The sequence below is a fragment of the Dermacentor silvarum genome, chromosome 1, assembly GCF_013339745.2.
Source record: "Dermacentor silvarum isolate Dsil-2018 chromosome 1, BIME_Dsil_1.4, whole genome shotgun sequence".
In the NCBI taxonomy this organism is placed as follows: domain Eukaryota; kingdom Metazoa; phylum Arthropoda; class Arachnida; order Ixodida; family Ixodidae; genus Dermacentor; species Dermacentor silvarum.
Window position 1 is genome coordinate 66,312,375 of NC_051154.1, and position 19,136 is coordinate 66,331,510.

Below are 19,136 nucleotides of genomic sequence, written 5' to 3' on the forward strand. Positions count from 1 at the left end.
ATATTATTGAATTAGGACGATTTCTTTGCTAACTTCTTTAATTTTATCTAACTTCATTCTTCTAGCTATTCAAAACTTCTCAATAGTGCTTCTTTTTAGACTCATGTAATCTTTTTTCTTAAATCACCCGATTCTTGGCCACTCCCCCATAGCGGGTATGAGCCACTCTCCGAGGCAAGCAAGCAAGCAAGCAAGCAAGCAAGCAAGCAAGCAAGCAAGCAAGCAAGCAAGCAAGCAAGCAAGAAGTGGTATCGTGTTCAACCGAGCATACCAGTCAATCACCACTACCACATGGCCAATGAGGATAGCTCGAGGCCTGGCCCTTCGTGGAGCCCTGACCCTTCGTGACCCATCTTGCAATACAGCAGCCAGCACTTACAAAGTGGTCGGAAGAGGCGGAGAAAGCGTCGCTTTAAAAAAATTCCAACTGTAGTGGTGCATGGTGGGTGCTTCTAGCAGCCCATATAAAAAGACAGAGCGCTTACAGCAATGGAACATGTGGAGGAAGAGGAAGATGCCGAAGCTTGGCCTAGGGCGCGCGTTCGCCGTGCATGGCGTTTCTCTCCCGCTTCGAATTTCTGCGTAGAGTGCGCCGAGCAGCCCACCGGAAGACCATGGTGGGCGCTTGGAGAAGCTGAGGTTCAGGAGAAGGCGGCGTGGAGAAGCTCGCGCGCGCGATGGCTTGCCAATTTCACTGAGCGCCTCCTGGTCTACAGCAGCGAGTCGTGCGAGCGCCATGCTGCCGCGTAGCGTCGAGCACAGACGGGCCCGCAAGATGTGTCCTCATAGATGCGGAGCGCGTGCCACGTCGTCCGCCGGCAATGTGCCGTAGAGACGCGGGGTGACGGCATGCAAGCGAGCAGCCCGGGCCAGGGTCCGCCAGAGCCAAGGGGCAGCGTGGGCGTCCTGTCCCCGGCCGAAGCGGAAGGACTTTGCTGGGACCCGCGGCAGCGCAAGCAGCGGCTGCGCAGAAACCTGCTCGTGGTGAGCGCCAGTTCGTTCCTCGTCAACTCGGCCTTCCTGTCGCTGAGCCACCTGCAGACGAACGTGCTGAACGTCGAGAGTGGCCTGGGCACAGTCTCGCTGAGCGCTATTTCATCGTCGTTCGTGCTCTCGTGTATGTTCCTGGCGCCCTTCTTCATCAGCGTGGCGGGCCTCAAAGTTACCATTGGTGCTTGCACTCTACTCTATACGCCGTACTTCATCGCCAACTTCTATCCACACTGGGTGACCGTGCTGCCCACGTCTTTTGTACTGGGTTTCGGAGCAGGGCCTTTGTGCACGGCCAACAGTGTGTACGTGGCCGAGCTGGCATCCCAGTACGCCGGACTACACCGCCAAAACGCCGACGCGGCGCTGGGCCGCTTCTTCGGCGTTTTCCTTATGTTCAGTCAGTTGTCCCAAGTGTTTGGAAATCTCCTGTCCTACGTGGTCCTCGGGGCCGGCAGTGCCACTGCGGATGGCACTGTGGTGAGCCAGGAGGCCAGCAGTGACAAGCGCACCAGCTGTGGAGTTAACTTCTGCCCTCAAACGACACTTCCGACCAACATGACAGCACCGTCAGTGACGAGCCGCTTTCAGTTGTGCGTGGTGTACACGGCTTTCGGTTGGATCGCCGCGCTCGTCGTCTTCCTGATGCTCGATCCGCTTGAGCGCAAGGTGCAGCGCCACGACAGGGCGTCCCTGCAACTGCTCATGTTCACCATGCGACACATGAAGAACCCGTACCAGTTATTCATCATCCCCTTGACCATTTTCAGCGGATTGGAGATTGCGTTCATTGCGGACGACTTCACGAAGGTCCGTGATTCATTCCCGTGCAGTCTGCCCGACTGGGCTGAGCAGCGTCGCGAAACACGTAAAGCCAACTCGCGCACTTGCCATGTATTGGTCGCTGTCGCTCAGAGTGTTTTTGATGGAATTACGAGAGCACCAGTGCTGCGCCATGTTACAGTTAGAAGCATGCCGTGAAATTATTTGCCAATTTCTAGTATTACTGAGCATGATCGAGAGGTGAAAACGTGCACAGCCCGTGCCATATATGTGGTGAAACGCTCATGTCTACAGCAACAAAAACATAACGCTTTACATAACTTCACAGTACCGGCAGAACTTAAGCACATCTCGGACGGGTAATATTTGCGGAATACATTTTTTATATGGCGCGCATGGATAAAAAAATATCTGTACTTAGATTTTATTGCGATAGCAATTATATGGACACTCCATGAAGTGTCCATATACGGCAGAAATGCGCCTGCTGTCGCCGTGAGGTTCCGTATAAAGTTCGAGGGTGATAAAATCGTCGCCGCGTGCCGTATGCTGTATGTGCGAGTGAAAGCGTGCGAGGGTGAGCCGGCAATCGCGGCTAAATCTCGCACACGCAAGGGCGGAAAGCGGGAAGGAAGCGCGCCGTCTTCCGTCGCGCGCAACGTTCCGGGGGGAGGATAGGGAGGGGGGGGGGGCGTCCTACTCTGAGCGGCCCAGGCAGCCGCGCGCGCCCGCCATTGCCGTAAGGATCCGCAAGGCTCCGGGGGCAGAGTCCGCCGTGCGCCATGTTTTCGCGGCTTAGTTCGCGTTGATGCGAGAGGCAGCACGAAGGTCAATTCCCTCGCTGCTGCAGCCGCGCTTCCTCACTCCAGCGTTTTGACAGGGAGTTTCCGCGGTCATCGAGTGAGATGTGTTCATGTTTGCTTGTGCGCGCGTGACATCATGCTTGTTAATTTAGTTAGTATGCCTATCTTTACAAGTTCACACGACAGATCAAACTGCTATCCTTACATCTGTCCACTAATTTGCTATCGTAATCGATGCTTCGCCTTTCGGGTGAAGCTGCGACTTTTGTTATCAGGCTCGTAAGGGGCATCACTGCGCTTGGACCATACGAGATAAATGAGCGCATTCTCCATCTCGCATCCGCTCTTTTCAAACCAACCCTCCTTTGAACCCCCACTAATGTTCCGCCTCATGTGACCCAATATAAACTTTATATAAGCGGTATAAAACAGTGCGTGGTTTAGCCTTTATGCACATAACGACCTTTCAGTGCTTGCATAACGCTGTCGCCGATCTTTTCCCTCTGTGTTGACTGAAAAACATTTAATAATATTCACATCAAAGCACAGATATAATACGTTATGCTTGGTTATCGTTACAGTGCATTTGCTATTCGGTGCAGTACACTGGCTATCCTGTCATGTGGTGCAGTTTGTGAGGAGTTGCTTCCCAACGGTTTGGCATTTACCCATTGGAAACCCGTGATGCCGGTATCATTTGATCTTATCAAGGCAATTGAAATCGCTCCAATTAGGCAGGTAGGCTTGGAGAGCAATACATTTTGTGAAAAGGACTGGAATAGACCCATCCGTGTCGAGTATTTGTGCTAGGAATATAACATTTGCCTAATGTCACCTTTCACAACGAGCTTGCGGCTTATGCGTAGTGGGGAACAACGTTCTTTTCGCGGGCTACAGAACGTCTGATGCACGTATTCTTATGATAGTCATTCGTGCGCCAAGTGCCTTGTACATCGCGTTGCAGGCATACATCACATGCACATGGGGCGTACAATACGTGGGGTTGTTCTTGGTGAGCCTGGGCGTGTCTGGAGCGCTCTTCTCGCTAAGCTTCGGCTGGCTGCTGCACCTCACCGGCCGGCCACAGATAGTGCTGCTCGGCGCCGTGGTGAACGTGGCCATGATCGTTATCATGCTTAGCTACGAGACCGGCTACCTTCTACTCGTCCTACTTGTCGCCTCCGGGGTCTGGGGCATCGCCGACGCTGCTTGGACCACGCACCTCATCTGTAAGTCACTGTGTCTGCTCAACAACGCTGCGCGTCCTTTCCAGAAGGCGACGCAAGTTACGACTTTCATGAAGTGTGCATGAAAAACATTGTAAGGTCAGATCACCTTAGCGCTTGTAAAGGCTTAGCTTTGCGAAGGTATGACGTACTCAACACTTCCACGTTGAAGTTGATATTGAAAAGCAGTTGGCGAGCGCGAAACAGCCGATGGATGCGTTTAAAGACTACACACCTTATAACGTAAGCAATACAACCCAGAGTCGTAGAGCGGCAGCAGTCGGGCGTGCTTTTTCCGGCACCTGCAAACGTTTCCTATGGCGCAGCCTTCTACGCCGTGGCCTTCTGGCAGAACCCGGAGGCAGCATTCGCCAGCTGCCATCTGTGGCGATCCGTCGGCACCATCGCTTCGCTGAGCTACAGCAATCTCGTGTGTACCGACATGAAGCTGTACATTATGCTGTGCGTGCTCACCGTAGGTGTGGCCGGGTACTTTGCCGTTGACGCCGAAGTGAAGCGCGCTGCTGCTGCCGTGGTGCTACCGCACTCCACCGTGGTCAGCGCCACCGTGACGCCCATCGTGAGCGCGGCTGGCCTGCAGTCGTTAACCGCGGCCCGAAGCCTCGACGCGGGCATCCCAATCGTCATCCCTGCTCTGCTCACCTCGAACCCTGTGGTGGGGCGCTGAGCTCAGTAAACTGGCCCCGTGCTGGCCCGTGCTCCTCTACACTGGGGGCGCTCTCCGTGTTGCTCCTCTCTCGCCCGCCTGGGTGGACCGCCATCGGCGGCTGGGTGTGTGCGTGTGTGCGTGCGCCTACTTGTTGTCGTTTGGAAACTGATCTTCGAGCATCTGCCATGTTTCACCTGACATAAGGAAACGTTTATTAAATATGTCTCGTTCGTTGCTGAGGTAGTGCGGCTTTACCATCGCATCGGAATCAGCGTGCCGAACGCGTTTAGTGAAAGATGAACATCGTGATCCCTCCCTCAGAAAGAAAACGGTGACCCCGTGGCCCAAGTAAATCTGCGTGCGCGCTGGATTTGACAGGTTTAACTTTGCTGCAATAGCAGAAGGGCGGCCCACGATTTACACCTGTGGCAAAGTCGGCTTATTGTATAGTGCAGCTTGTGAAAATAGGTGACGATTGCCTTGCTTAACAGCGTTATCGCAGTCACTGTGCGATGATAATCGTAAAATATTAGGTGGTCATTATGTAAAAATAGCCATTCTCGCATTTGCTTGTGATAACCTAAAGCAATCGGGCTGTGTGTATAAATTGAGCAAAAGTGGACTGAGTCAGCTTGTCGAGCGGAAGTTTGCCTTGTGTTCATGCAGTTGAATGGTAGTTCATGGGTGGTATTCTCGGACGATCATCTTCAGTGATAGTTTCACTTTCGCGAGACTCAGCCCACGAGAGCCAACGAGAGCTCCTTTCTCGCGCTTGTCTGACCGTTGTGCGCATACGACGAGTGCCGATTCTCGCAACATCCCGCGAAAGTGAAACTATACCCCTGAAAGTGATCGTCCGAGAATACGTCCCCAGCAAACGTAGGGTTGCGATGGGTCAGAGCAATCTGCTTGCGAAAATGCATGTAAACGCGGTTGGGTGTAGTCGGCGGTCCTAACTAGCCGAGAAAAGCTGGATACGCACGCTTTGCTGTCTCATTCCGATACAGGCTACCGCTGACACACTACCGCTGACACGCCTAGCAGAAACGCGTGCAAACGCTTCCGGGTTGGGCTGTCTCATCCTGACTCGATCTTCTCACGTCGCGTTCATGTAAAGAACGTATTAAATGATACTTGAAAGTCTGCGCCGCGCAAAAGAGGGCGCATAGTATTTGCGCTGAATAACCTATCTGATATGGAAATACATAGGATACTGGCAATTTGACTGTGAACTCGTGTACAAACGTGCATTGCGCATTTTACATCTTTATCTGTAAAACGTGCGAGCAAAGCATGCAAGTGAAGCATCATATGTTCTAGTGCTTGTTTTGAGAAAGGAGCAAAATCCTGGTCATATGCCACATAACAGTATTGCCCGCCTTCTGTCGACGCCTTGTCGCCTAGACAGCGCCGTCATCAGAAGCCTTCTCTATAGAGCTGTGATTTCACGTTCGGGCTGGATGTCAGTTTAGAGGCGAGATTCCGCTTTATATGTGTGCTCTGATCTTGTTTTACAGCGACAGCTGTTATGTGCTCTTGGAAGTACTGGAACATTCTGTAGTCTGCGATGAAAGGGTCGTGACTCAAGTTTAAGCTGATTCCCGACGCGGCTCTCCGTGCGACCACCATCGACGTTGCTCTCCCAAAGCAGCTTGGAGGTGCAGGGATGTTTCCTGTTGCAAGAGACTGACAGTCACGTACTTGTTACAGGCCTTCTGTGCCTTTTGGCCTTCTTCCGGTGCAAATTGCCCTAGTTTTTTACAAGCTTGCGCCAATGAGGCTGCGTTTATAGAAGCACGTTGCAGACGTCGCGCCACGTGCAATGATATGAATTGTGGACCAAAACGGCGACCGAAAAGTAATACGTATAGTGCCTTCTAGCATTGCGATATATATAATTTTCGTAACCATGAATTGTGTGAATGCTCGTTAACGTGAGCTATACTCTCTAGGTAAAGCTATCTTCTCACCTAAAGTCTCCGGACTAGACGCAAGACTTTAAGGAAACCACTGTGTTAGTGTATACATATATGCGTCTCTTCTTCCTGTCCTCATCATCATCTTCCATCACTCTTTTTTGTCCCCTTTCCTTTTTCCCCTGTGCAGAGTAGCAGGCGAGAGCATGCTCGCTCAGGCCGACCTCTCTGGCTTTCTAATAAATTATCTCTCTCTAGCTTCTCGCCGATCTAACGCGTGCTCGTACGATGTCGCCCGCCCCTGCCAACGTCTGTAAGGCGCTATATATGCTGTGCCAGACGTGGTGTTCTCATGGGTTTCTTTGCTAGCGCTACCCAAAAAAAGGTAGTCATCACCGTCCACAGCAGCTTTAGCTGTTGAGGACAGAAAAGGGAGTTCAAATATTCAGAGATTTCTGCGTCTTTTTTGGTAGACGTGTGTTCTTTGAAATTTATACCATGAACATTTTTGACCATTCTGCGCTGCTTCAGGACGATAACATGCAGATTTATAAATTAAAATAAAAAATAAAAAAGTACAGAACTTTAATTTTACGACCTTCAACATAATTGCATTGCACAGTTCCTGCTTGAAAGCGCATCGATTTTAAAGGAACAGATAATACTTTAAATTACAGTTCTGGGACACTGAAAAGGTCAGTCTTTCCAAACCAGAAAAGACGGAAGAACTAAACGTGCGAGTGGACTTCATCTTCAAGTTTTGCACTAGCAGCCTGTGAAGCTGCATCAATTTGAATTTCCCCGTGATGCCATAGATTTTTTCAGCATATGTTCGGGACAGGTTTATAGTTTATTGATAAACAAAGCCCATACTCATTATAAAGAAGCAAGTGACTCGAGCTAGCGAGTTACGAGAACTTTCTTCCCACAGAACCAGTCTAAACATGCTTTAGTATATTTGTAAACCCATGACGTCGTGCTGACGTACCAACGCTGCTGTTTAATTGGGCGGTAAATTCAAGGAGGGAATCTCTGGCCTTGATTTTAACAGTTAGCAATCAACTTTTTTTCCCCGCAAAATAAACAAAACAGTCATGAAGAAAAAATTGTCAAAGTCAGCGATAGTTTTCTTGTGTAACCTGCTGCATATCCCCATGCCATCCGTGAATCAGGAAACTTATGGACACATTAGCAGACATATGTAGTGGCAATTTCGCTGCCAAGCCACAATTTCGAATGTACCATGATACACTATATCTTGTTGTCATAACGGCACCCTTGTGTCACCCCTTGTGCCAACTTGGCATATCCATTCTGGGGGATTGGCCAAGAATGGGCGCACGCCAATACCACATACTCTGTGCCGAAGTTGTCTGTTCGGGCACATAACCAGTGATACATTTCGTCTAGTGACCCAAGTTGACTCTCCTCCCGGTTTTTATTGTGCGACATCAGGCGACGTCCATCCAAGGTGGGCAAGGTAGCTAAACAAGCTATCACCAGGCTAATACTCCCAGCTAGTACGCAAATACCCTAGAACTGGACAGGGGTACGTCCGCCGCTTAGACCCTTTTCGCTGAACGGTTTGCTCTCGAGGAACGCGATGGTACTTTCTGCGGCGCGCTGCACGTTGTCTCAGCGAAAGCGCACGAATACGAAACTATTACCACTTCTGCCTTGCGTCTGTGCAATCAGCTGTCGGAAATGCAACTGGGTTTTCGCAAGCGCACTGTGCTCCATTCATGCTGCAAAATGTGGAGCGCTAGAGAGAAGACGTGTGCTGTAGTTGGAGGCAAAAATAGAAACTGACATATTAAGGAATGGAATGCATCTGTGTGACCAAGTTCATGAACCGCTGCCACATAAGGACTGCCTGTGTTGCCGGCTTTTTGCGATGCACGGCTTTTTTGGAGGATAAAAAAAAAGATTCACTCATCCGCGAGCTTTGTATCACTAACCTCCAAAGCGAGGACTTCAACACTGGAACGTCGCCAAGAGTGAGTCCCGCTCGTTACACAGTGACAAAGGAAGTAGCGCCGCTTCCTGGCATAGTTAGTTTCTCGCACATTATCTACCCCAACTCACACGCAAACTTACGCCCACTCTATCACAATCGTATCCACAATAATTGAATGGGCGCACATTTTAATCAATGCGCCGTAGCATGCGTGATGGCGACTACAGCGGCAGCATGCACACGAATGTTCGAAGCTGAACGTTACGCGATGGTCCACAGATTGAGCGAGTAACTAGCGATAATACGTCTTTGCTACTAGCTATTACAAAGTACAGCACATGTACGTTCCAAGCCTTGTGCATAGCAAGAACAAATGATTGCAACTGAGCACACGCGTGAGCGATCAGGCAGAAAAAAAAGCTATCATGTAGTGGCTGCATCCAGGAACTTTACTGAGTCAGAAACATGACAAGCCGCTGCTTCAAAGTGTTTGTCAAATAAAGAACGAAGAGCAAAACAAAATGATACTGATTTAATTCATCAGTGGAAAGTTTGGACAGCTTGGAATAGATTTCTAGCGCTGCATTTAGTACAAGCACTGTATGCGCTACTCACGCCGTTTGGACAAGGCGTAATGAGCTCCGAAAGCATGTACGTTTACACCGAAGGTGTGGCCTTCGGAGTACTTCGTGTCGTTCACCCAGTCACCCTCTACGATATACGCCGAAACAGAAGTTTGCTGAGCCGCGCCGGCGTCAGGCACATCCATTATAAACACGGAGGCAACAGAGGCAGCTCAGGCAAGCAATGGACGCGTCACCACTTGATCAAACATGGCGGCGCCCATGGTATCGCCGTGAAAAGGGTCCACATAGAGTCAATTGCTGGAGCATCGCACGCGCGCAATGGGGAATATGTGAGTTCGGCTCCTACTGGCGGGCCAGTTGTCTTTTCGTCAACTGTGATTTCCACTTTCCGTATTATTATTTTTTTTTTTGCATTTCAAGTACAGGAACAATTTCCTCTGTACTTTCCTTGCGTTCATTGTCTGTTGACTACTGCTATGGGCGAAAATATGGCGCCATGACGAATTTCAGTCATTGCCAGATATTGTTTCTTGCATTCCTGGTCACGTCTGTATCATGATAAATATGACAGCTATATACACCGCATTGTGGCGACTCTTAGCAGGCCATGCAACGACCTGCTGCGAAAACACCTTCAAGCTACTGAAGTGGCATGGCCTACCGATTAAGGAGCCACTACGTACGTTGAGGCTTTCAGAATCGTTTCCACCGCGTCGATATACATTCAACATCCACTGTTATTGCAGATTATTTTCCTTTCAATTAGATATTATTATTATTATTATTATTATTATTATTATTATTATTATTATTATTATTATTATTATTATTATTATTATTATTATTATATGGAGACTCCAAGCGCACTTCTGCCGCCGCCGTCGCCGTGAGGTTCCGTGTGAAGTCCAACGGCGATAAAATCGTTGCCGCGCGCCGTACGCTGTGTGTGTGAGTGAAAGCGTACGAGGGTGAGCCGGCAATCGCGGCTTAATGTAGCGTACGCGAGGGAGGAAGGCAGGCCGGAAGGGTGCGGTCTTCTTTCGCGCGCGAGGCACGGGGGCGAGGCGACGGAGAGGGAAAGGGAGGGGGAGGGTGCGTTCTGCTCCGTCAGCGGCTGCTCACAGCGCGGCCGCGCGGGCGCCGTATCTATCTTGAAAGCGATCTGCGATGTCGGCGAAGAAAGCGATTTGCGAGAAAGTGCATGCGCCGAGTGCCGGTAGCGTTGTATGCGCTGTGCTTTCGACGTTTAGTTCTTGTTGAAGCGAGACGAGAGACAGCCCGAAGGTCAATTTGCCCACTGCTGCTGGCGCGCTTTCTCACTGCGGCGTTTTCACAGCGAGTTTCCGCGGTCATTCAGCGAGATGTATTCATGTTTGCTTGTGCGCGTGTGACACCGTGCTTGTCCATTTAGTTAGTAAGCAAATGTTTACAACTCTATACGGCCCGTTAAATTGCTATCCTTGCTTCGTATAGCTCTATACTAATTTGCTATCGCAATGGATGCTGCGTCTTTCGGGCGAAACTGACTTCTTCTTCTTCTTTATTATTATTATTATTATTATTATTATTATTATTATTATTATTATTGTTGTTGCTTTCTGTGATATGCACTGTTAGCAGTAATATCTGCTGTGCTCATATGCTTTCTTTAGTTCTCAGACTTGCTCTGTGAGTTTTGTGGTTTTTTTTAAAGCGATAGCATTATATACAGGTCAAAATTTGGCACTCAGCGATGTAGGGAGGCATTCACAATGCAACTTTTGGGGGGGGGGGGACAACGGGGCGGGTGTGCAGCGGGCGCACTGAATTGCGCAACGCTCTCGACCTCACTGAGCTTATTGAGGTGTTTGTAATAAACGATAGCTGGGGTTCGTGTAGGTGTGGGCGTTGGTATATATCAATAGGTGTGGTCAACGTGTACCCACTCCGTATAGTAATCACTGCATGGCACACTCTATAGCGATCATTTCTTCTCTGTGTTCGTGGTCGAGAACTGATTCGTGGCGTTAGGGCTATAAAACTCAGCGTAAATGTTGGTTTTGTCTTTGTGTGTGAGCGCCTACACCGATAACGACGTGTAGGAGAATCGGTTTGGCGCTTCTTGTGGTTCCTGTGAGGCACTTGAACACTTGAAATTGGAGGCTTCGGCTTTCCCCGCACAGCGCACGTCGCCACTGAGATACTATTGTCTTTGCGTGCTGTGTACGACCCTCGATGAAAGCGTGTATGCCAGAGGTTCTGCGTCTCGACGAAGAAGGGCTCATGGCGTCCTCATTTCTTTTCTAGAAAAAACGGACTTCCCTTTTGTAGAGCACATTATTTTTTTTTTCGGAGTGACGAGACCTCGGACGTTTCTTTTTCATTTTCGAGTATACTTTTTCTTTTTAAAATTACTGTGACCTGAAGCGATTTTTTTTTCTGTTCCTACTGCTTTGCTCTAGTCTTTGTCGTAGTGGTCCGTCATCTTGTTGGTTTTTTCCTCTTTCCTTGCCTTCTTGCTATCTTCAATTTCTATGTTTGTATCTCCTGCTTTTTAAATAGTAGGCAGGCCTTGTGGGCCTTCCCGGGGCAGTTGACAGCCTGCTAATTTCCTTCTTTTCGCTTTGTATATTTGTATACATGTTTAAAAAATCTATAATCAATTGAATAATTGTGTACTTAGCGTGCCTATATAGGATCAACACCAATGTCTGCATAATGGTGCACGAGTTCAGTAACAAAGAAAACTAAGTTGAAAACAACTACAAGAGAATAGTAAGGACGAGGGAAAACATACAGGAACAAACAAAGTTCACAGACAATTACGATATTCCCTAATGCGAAATTTGAGCGCAGCTGTATGCGTGTTTTCATTTCGCGATATATTGGCTGGCGCGGACAATATGTCTCGTACGGCACGTTGCAAATGGAGCGAAGTTTGGCGCGACTGCCTCGCTAATCCGGAGATCGCGAGAGGCCACGCGGGCGTGACTCGTAGGGGCGATACACAGAAGCCGCCGCAGACAGACCTCCGCTCATGCAGTGCTTTTTTTTTTTTTTCATACAGACGACGCGCGATACTCTGGCGCAATCTCGTAGACATCGTCGCCGCAAAGCCCGTCTTGCGCGGCACTACGCTTTTCCTCTCACGCTTTCGCCATACCCTCCTCCTCCGCTTTTCGCCTCATGATTCCGCTGCAACCTCCTCCTCTGCTTTCCTCCTCGCGCTCTCTTCACTATCGCTGTCTTTCATCTCCCGGTATGCGCTCCGCGTTCGCTTTCATTTTTCACTGTGCTCATTCGCTTAGCTACGAGGGACCACGCCGACGCTCGCCGCAGGAACGATCGAGTAAGGGCTGCACTTTAAAACTTCGAGGGCGCTTAAGCTTCGCCTTTAAGAGTGGAACACGATATCACTCAAGGATCCCTGACTTCTTCTCACGCTTCCCGGCAACTGCAGCTTATGTTTACCGTAATGTGTACATGCAAACGCTGGCGGTGAATGCTATGCACGAAGGCGAGCTCAGCGGGATCCGCCGCTGCCGAGGATGCGCGGAGGCGAGCGCCAGCTGGGTGGTGTTGGAAGGAACCGAGCGGGGCGCGCCGCTCCCACTAGTTACCGTGTAACAGAATTATGTTTTCTCATATTCAAATTACAATCCGACGCCATCATGTCTGTAGGTTGTGTCTAAGTGGTACTTCACGAATTTGCTGATGCATTTTACTTTCAGAAATTCAATTATTCGAGTAACGCCTATGCGCCACGCGGAGGGTTTACGTGGTTCGGGATGCATGGTTCAGGATTATTTTTCCCGAACGGACACCGCCACCGACGCCGACACCGGATTTTCTGCGACAGGGGGCCCTTATCGTTATCGCGGTAATATACACAAAAAGCCGGTCAAACGCCCATCTGACAGTATTTGGTTCGGTACATGCATGAAATAGATATCTGGTCAAAGCAACTGTAGCTTATTCACAACAAGAATACATATGAATCAAAGAAGTAATCGAAGATGCACGGTAGCACCAAGCATATATGGTATTACAGCGCAAGCTGTTATGGGCTCATTCCAATAGCCGTTTTGGTTGGCGATGGTGTCCGCCGCCGCCGGTGTCTATCGCAGTTATCGCCAGGCTCCTTACCCACTATGGGGGATTGGCCAAGAAATGGTTGGATTGTCTTCAGAAAGAAAAATAAGATTAAGAAGATTTATAAAACATGCTAAAATGAAAAACATGTATGGCATACCTGATTAAATCAAGCAGGCTAGGGGACTGTTTCTCACCGCCCCGTTTCAAAGGGGATGCCAATAAATCATAATAATAATAATCATCATCATCACTAGCATCGTATCGTGCCACGGGTCAAGGGATGTGATGTGCGCTGCGTAGTCTCTGTGTACCTGTGCTTACTCTTCGGTACACTTTATGGCGCCTCCTAGCAAGGTACGAGCCGCTGCTGAAAAAGCGAATCGTAGAGTATGCGCGCGGCTACCACCAGGCAACGTTGGGCTCAGCAGACCGCTGTGCAGATATCAGCACAAGCCGTAGCTCGCCGTCGACGCCGGGCGGACAGTTCATATCGTTCTCATGAAAACGACCAAAAGAGACTTCGCCGGGAAGACCCTCTAGTGCGTGCGGCTGAAAATGGAGCTCCTATGGAGCCGCTGCCCCAGCTTACACTGTGACTGTGCTGGGTGAGCCACGCAGGCCTGTGACTTGTTTTGTTAAAGGGAACAAGACAGATATATATATATATATATATATATATATATATATATATATATATATATATACACGAGGGGCGTTCAATAAAGATTTCCCCTGACCCACTTCCTGTGGACGGAGAACAACGAAACTTTGCAGATTTATTAGTCCTTCTCTACATAGGTGCCACCTAGGAACACACACTTCTCCTATCTTTTTATGCAACTGTAAACATCTCGCTTGTAGAAGTCGACAGGTTGCTTCAAAAGCCATGTTGTGACTTCAGAAATCAGAGTCTCATCATCTGGAAAATGCTTGCCGTTCAAACATGACTTCATTGTTGGAAAGAGGTCGAAGTCCGATGGTGCGAGGTCGGGTGAATAAGGGGGATGCGGATAATTTCAAAGCAGCAGCAGCGTGCTTCCATCTGGGCAATATGTGAGTTGTTAACTGGGGCATTGTGTTGTAGAAGGCGGACACCTTTGTTGAGCATGACACGTTTCTTGCTTTTGATGGCCTCCCGCAATTTCTGCAGCAGTAATCGTGGCACCCTTTGCTAGGTAATCCATCAAGACTACTCCGTGCTGGTCCCAAAAGACTGTAAGCATGACCTTTGACCTTGCCCTCCGAGGGCTGGGCGCGTGCCTTCTTTGGAGGCGGTGAGTCCAAGTGCTTCCATTGCATCCACTGGACTTTAGTCTCCGGATCATAGTGATGGACCCAGATTTCATCCTGTGTAATCAGTCTGTTGAAAAAGTCCTCCTGGTTTCCATGGCACATGGTCAAATGAGCCTGGGAGCATTCGACTCGTTCCTGCTTTTGGAAAGGTGTGAGCAGCCGGGGAACCCAGCGAGCGGATACCTTACGCATATGAAGATGGTCCTGAATGATTTTTTCCACGGACCCCACACTAATCTTGAAATTTTGGGCTAGGTCTCGAACGGTTACGCGGCGATTTTTTAAAATGGCGGCCTCCACTTGCTGGATGGTGTGTTCATCGATAGCGGGGTGGGGTCGCCCTGCAATCGAAGCCGTTTCCACCGAAGTCCAACCGCATTTGAATTGAGTTCTTCGATGCATCATATGATGGGGAATCCGCCACATAAACCTCTTTTATCTCATCGAATGTCTCCCTTGGAGTGCGGCCTTTCAAGTGCGGGAACTTGATGACTGCTCTGTATTCCACTGCATCCGTTATCACACCTCACACCACTTCAGCACCTGTAAAAGAAAGACCGTTATTAGTTCAGAGTTGCACATTGGCACGTGACCTATAGTGACTTATGTCATTACACATGCGCAGTTTCAGCATCCTGCAATAAATAGAAGTGAGTCAGGGGAAATCTTTATTGAACGCCCCTCGTACATCGATAAACAAGGATAAAAAGTACATATTTTTTTACGGTAATGGGTTATCATATAACACGCACAAACAAACAATTGAAATTTCTAATTGAAAACCTAATTAGAGAATGAATTATGGACATGGACTCGAGTGCTGCTTGGAAAGTGGGCAGTTGTTTGTGGAATATGTCATTTTCGAGTGAGTGTTCGTTGCCGGCGCGCACAATTTTATCCTTAGGATTCTTTGAGACGCCAGAAGTAGATACATGAAAAGGTCAAGACACACTCGTTATTTCTCGCGGAATTCTTAAACTAACGCCATTTAATATTTTCGTACAATCAATGAGGCTATTTACAAGCTTGAATAAGAAGGTCAAGTCAGATTTCGTGTGTCTGCAGTCCAGGTCTTCTAGACCGAGCGAGGACTGAGAGCGAGGTTGCTGTTCACGGCCGACCTGCCTGGAGCACTGATAGTATACTGCAGTATAGACACAAATTACTTTTGAACTCTGTCTACTCGATCTTTGTTAGAACGGCATGTACTTATGAACGGTATATTCTAGCAAAGTTTGGCAGAAGAATGTGTACTGTTTAAGAAATACACCTGCATTTTTAAGTTCCCTCGAGATTCGACGTGTGCCGAGGGTGCACAAGCCGCGCTTAGTGATACAGTTTATGGGGGCGAGAACGCGAGCTTGGAATCAAAGATGACTCCTAGGTCAATAACTTCGCACTCCCCAGAGTCTTTACCCAGGTGGTAAAGGAAACGGATTTCTTCAGTCTTGCACGTATATGACACCACTGTCGTCTTTTTGCCATTTAACACCGGTTTGTTTTGCACGCACGCCAGTCATCAAAGGCGGATATGTCTTGTTCAAGTAGAATGCAGTCACGAAGGTTGTGAATTTCTTTGAATACCTTTATGTCGTCCGCATAAAACAAGAAAGACGAGTTCTTTAACATTTCGGATATATGATTTACAAATAGACAAAAGAGAAATGGTCCTAGGACAGAGCTTTGTGGCACACCACTGGTAGCTATTTGCTGGATTGAGAACTGTCCGTTCTAGGTAACATAGCATTGTCGGTCTGACAGGTAGTCTTGCAGCAAAGACATTAATGAGGCGGAGCCACCGTAGTCAGAGAGGTTTCGGACCAACGGGACGTGACTGACAACATCAAACGCCTTGCTCAGGTCACAGTAAAGAATGTCCAGTTTCCTTCTGTTCTCGACCGCTTTCTATGCGTGGGCCATGAAGGGGGCGAAGTTTGTTGTTGCTGAACAGCCCGGGTTAAACCCATGTTTATTAGGTATTAGACTGTTGCGTAGGATTAATGTGTGCAGGAGATACTCAAAGATTTTCGAGGCAGAGCAGAGGAGAGATATCGGTCTGTAGTTTTTCACGTCTATTTTCTAGGCAGTTTGTACACGAGAATGACACGATATATTTTCCATGGTATGGGAAATGTTCGTGTTTTGAGGCAGGTGTTGTATATGCAAGTTAATATTGGAGTAAGCACAGCACTGAATAATTTAATTAAAGCCATAGGAATACCACCAGGGCTACATGGCAGCGATGGCTTTGCACTGCGACTTTGACTATAAGTTCTTCACTACAGTTGACGCAGTGCTTGGCGCATCGCCACTGGGCAGCGAAAGTTCAAACGAAATGGCGCCACCGTTCCTGCTGAAAATTGATTGAAAGTATTGTGCGAACGCATTTGAGATGTTTTCGATATTTTCATGATTGCTTTTTAACAGAGATATAGTACCTCCTTTACTTTATGTTGACCGCATTTGCACACATTTTCACATACTTCTAGGTTTTTTAGAAAGATAATTTTAGACTGAGCTAATGTAGTTAATCAGATCACAGGGATATAGTTTATTACGGAGATATTAGTACTCCTACAATTCAGCTTTCCATTTCCCCGATCTGCTCTTCGCTGTTTTGTGGGCACGCTCTTTGCATTTCAGTGACATGCGGAGTTCAGTCGAAAATCAAAATGGGTAGCTTGAAGAGCGATTTCGCTTTAGGGGATCATGCATACGCATTCCCTCCTGCAGGTCGCTCGTGAAATGTCAGACGGGACAATTCGCAATACCTGGCGTTAATATAGGGGACCAACCTGCATTAGAAAGAGAGTAATAAAAACTGATCTACTCGTAATCACCAACGGGGAAATTACACTGCGGAGAGGCCGAGGCTTTCGGTGCATTTATTTTGAAGCCTTGTCCGAGTATTGCCCCAATTGAAAGAGAAGAGTGATACTTGTCTACTCGAACAAGTTTAGTCTCACCATGGAAGATACGAACGCTTTCTATGTTCGACAAACACAAGTCCAATATGTTGCCAGGCGAGTTCGGCATGCGGTCCAACTGCTGAAGGTTGTTAAAATAAATAAAATCAAGGAGATTGGATCTTTATGTTAATATAGTTGTTAATGTGAGATATTTACAGGCTATCCTATTGTATTCCAGGTACGTTAAAATGTCCAAGAACTATAAGCTTATGCTTAGGGTGAGAAATGACGAAGTCCTCAATCGATGATAAATGCTCATGGAACAAAGGCGGATTTGTCCAGAGGGATATGTAAAATGCACCTTATTGTAAGCGCTCTGCCCCACCGCAGGACAGGTCTACTCATACAGGTTAAGGCACGGATTCCAAGTCCAAACGCCACACGCACGCAAGCGTACTACGAACAGCGATCAGGACTCCTCCGCCGATGCTCCTACCACCATTGGTGTCATGGTCGCGGCAGTAGACGCACGGTGACGCGTGCGACCGCACCGATTGTTTTCGCTCTAGTGGCAGCATGTGAAACAGCCTTTATCATCGGTAATGCTATCGAACTCACTTGCATGAAGCAGTCTTTCGCGGAGAGGTTTTTCGAATGTCTTTAATAGGCAGTTTTTTTGACCACATGGAGGGGTCTTGCAGGCGTTGCAACGGTTTTTCATCAGCGGATGCATAAACGAGGCGTACGATTAATGCTATTAAGGCTGACCCTGATCAATAAATCAGGGTTATTCCACGTCAACTGTCCCAACCATGACGCTCGAACTATATTCATTTCTCTCAAAAGCTTACAAAGAATTACATGTATATAAGTACACAGTACTCCCAGCACAGTATTCTCCCAAACTATATTAAGCGAACAAAATTTATTGCGCCCGTGAGGGCCATTTGCATTTCACGAAACGTTGGAAAACCATGTGCGAAGCAACAATTTGCCAAAAATCGACCGTGTCGCGCATTCTTTTAAACATTGCCTTTTTGCGTTGTCTGAACATTTTGGTTTCATTATAAAACAGTTTCACAAAATGCTTTTATGTTTTTCAATCCTTAAACCGAGCTAAAACTGCGCAATTATAGCGTTGTCGGGAAATTTTTCACAAAAAACGGTCACAGTAGGAAATGGAAACCTGCAATTATTTTTATAGAACTTTCTGTAAAACGTAATATGTTCTAATATTTCATTTTTGCCGGTGTGCTGTCCACAAGCTCTAAAATAAAAGCCTCGCTTTGGCAAACACGCTATTTTGGCCTATGTTCAAATGTTGGTAACACACTAAGGTGGTCTATGGAAAAGTGCGCAGAAAAGCGTAAATAACTGAGAAGCATAACAACTTTCGCCACAGAAATTTTAATCGAAGTAATTTACGTTTTCACGAAGAAAAAAAAATTAATTTGAGTCGCACCATTGCAATATTTTGCTTCGCGCTTCGACTTCACCTCACAGCATGTTGGCGGGACAACTGATGTACAACTAATGCTTATATACGCGGGATATTTTTGTAATTTTCGAGAGAATTGTTATTGGTCGAGCGCCACGTTTGGGACAGTTGGCGTGGAATGACCTATCAATGAAATGTTTATTTTAGTGGCCAGGAACAGCTACCTAAGAAGGTAAGTTCCAGTTACTTTATTAACAAAACGTCGTTTTATGCATTGAACCGCAAAAGTAACTGGAACGCCAATGCATTTCTCCGCAAAGTTCGGGGATTAATATCTCGAAACTGGTGTCATCCTGAGAATTCGTTCCAAGTGGATCCGTCTTGCGAACTCCACGGCTAGTAAATTGCTATATGGGCTATAAGGTAATTAGTTAAAAACCTAATTAGTGAATTTTGTTAATTAGTCGATTGTGAATTTCGATTTTTTTTG

The 19,136-nt window shown here is 47.7% G+C and overlaps 1 protein-coding gene across 1 annotated transcript in view; it reads left to right on the top strand.

The window, feature by feature from the left end:
• Positions 1 to 513: 513 nt before the first annotated feature.
• The window catches only part of LOC119464873 (uncharacterized), a 59,069-nt gene continuing 40,446 nt past the window's right edge, over positions 514 to 19,136 (top strand). The window contains exons 1-3 of the mRNA XM_037725759.2: positions 514 to 1,800; positions 3,541 to 3,805; positions 4,129 to 4,478. Of these exons, the coding sequence (XP_037581687.2) occupies positions 790 to 1,800; positions 3,541 to 3,805; positions 4,129 to 4,478 (1,626 nt within the window). The 5' untranslated portion in view covers positions 514 to 789. The remainder of the gene's footprint in view (positions 1,801 to 3,540; positions 3,806 to 4,128; positions 4,479 to 19,136) is intronic.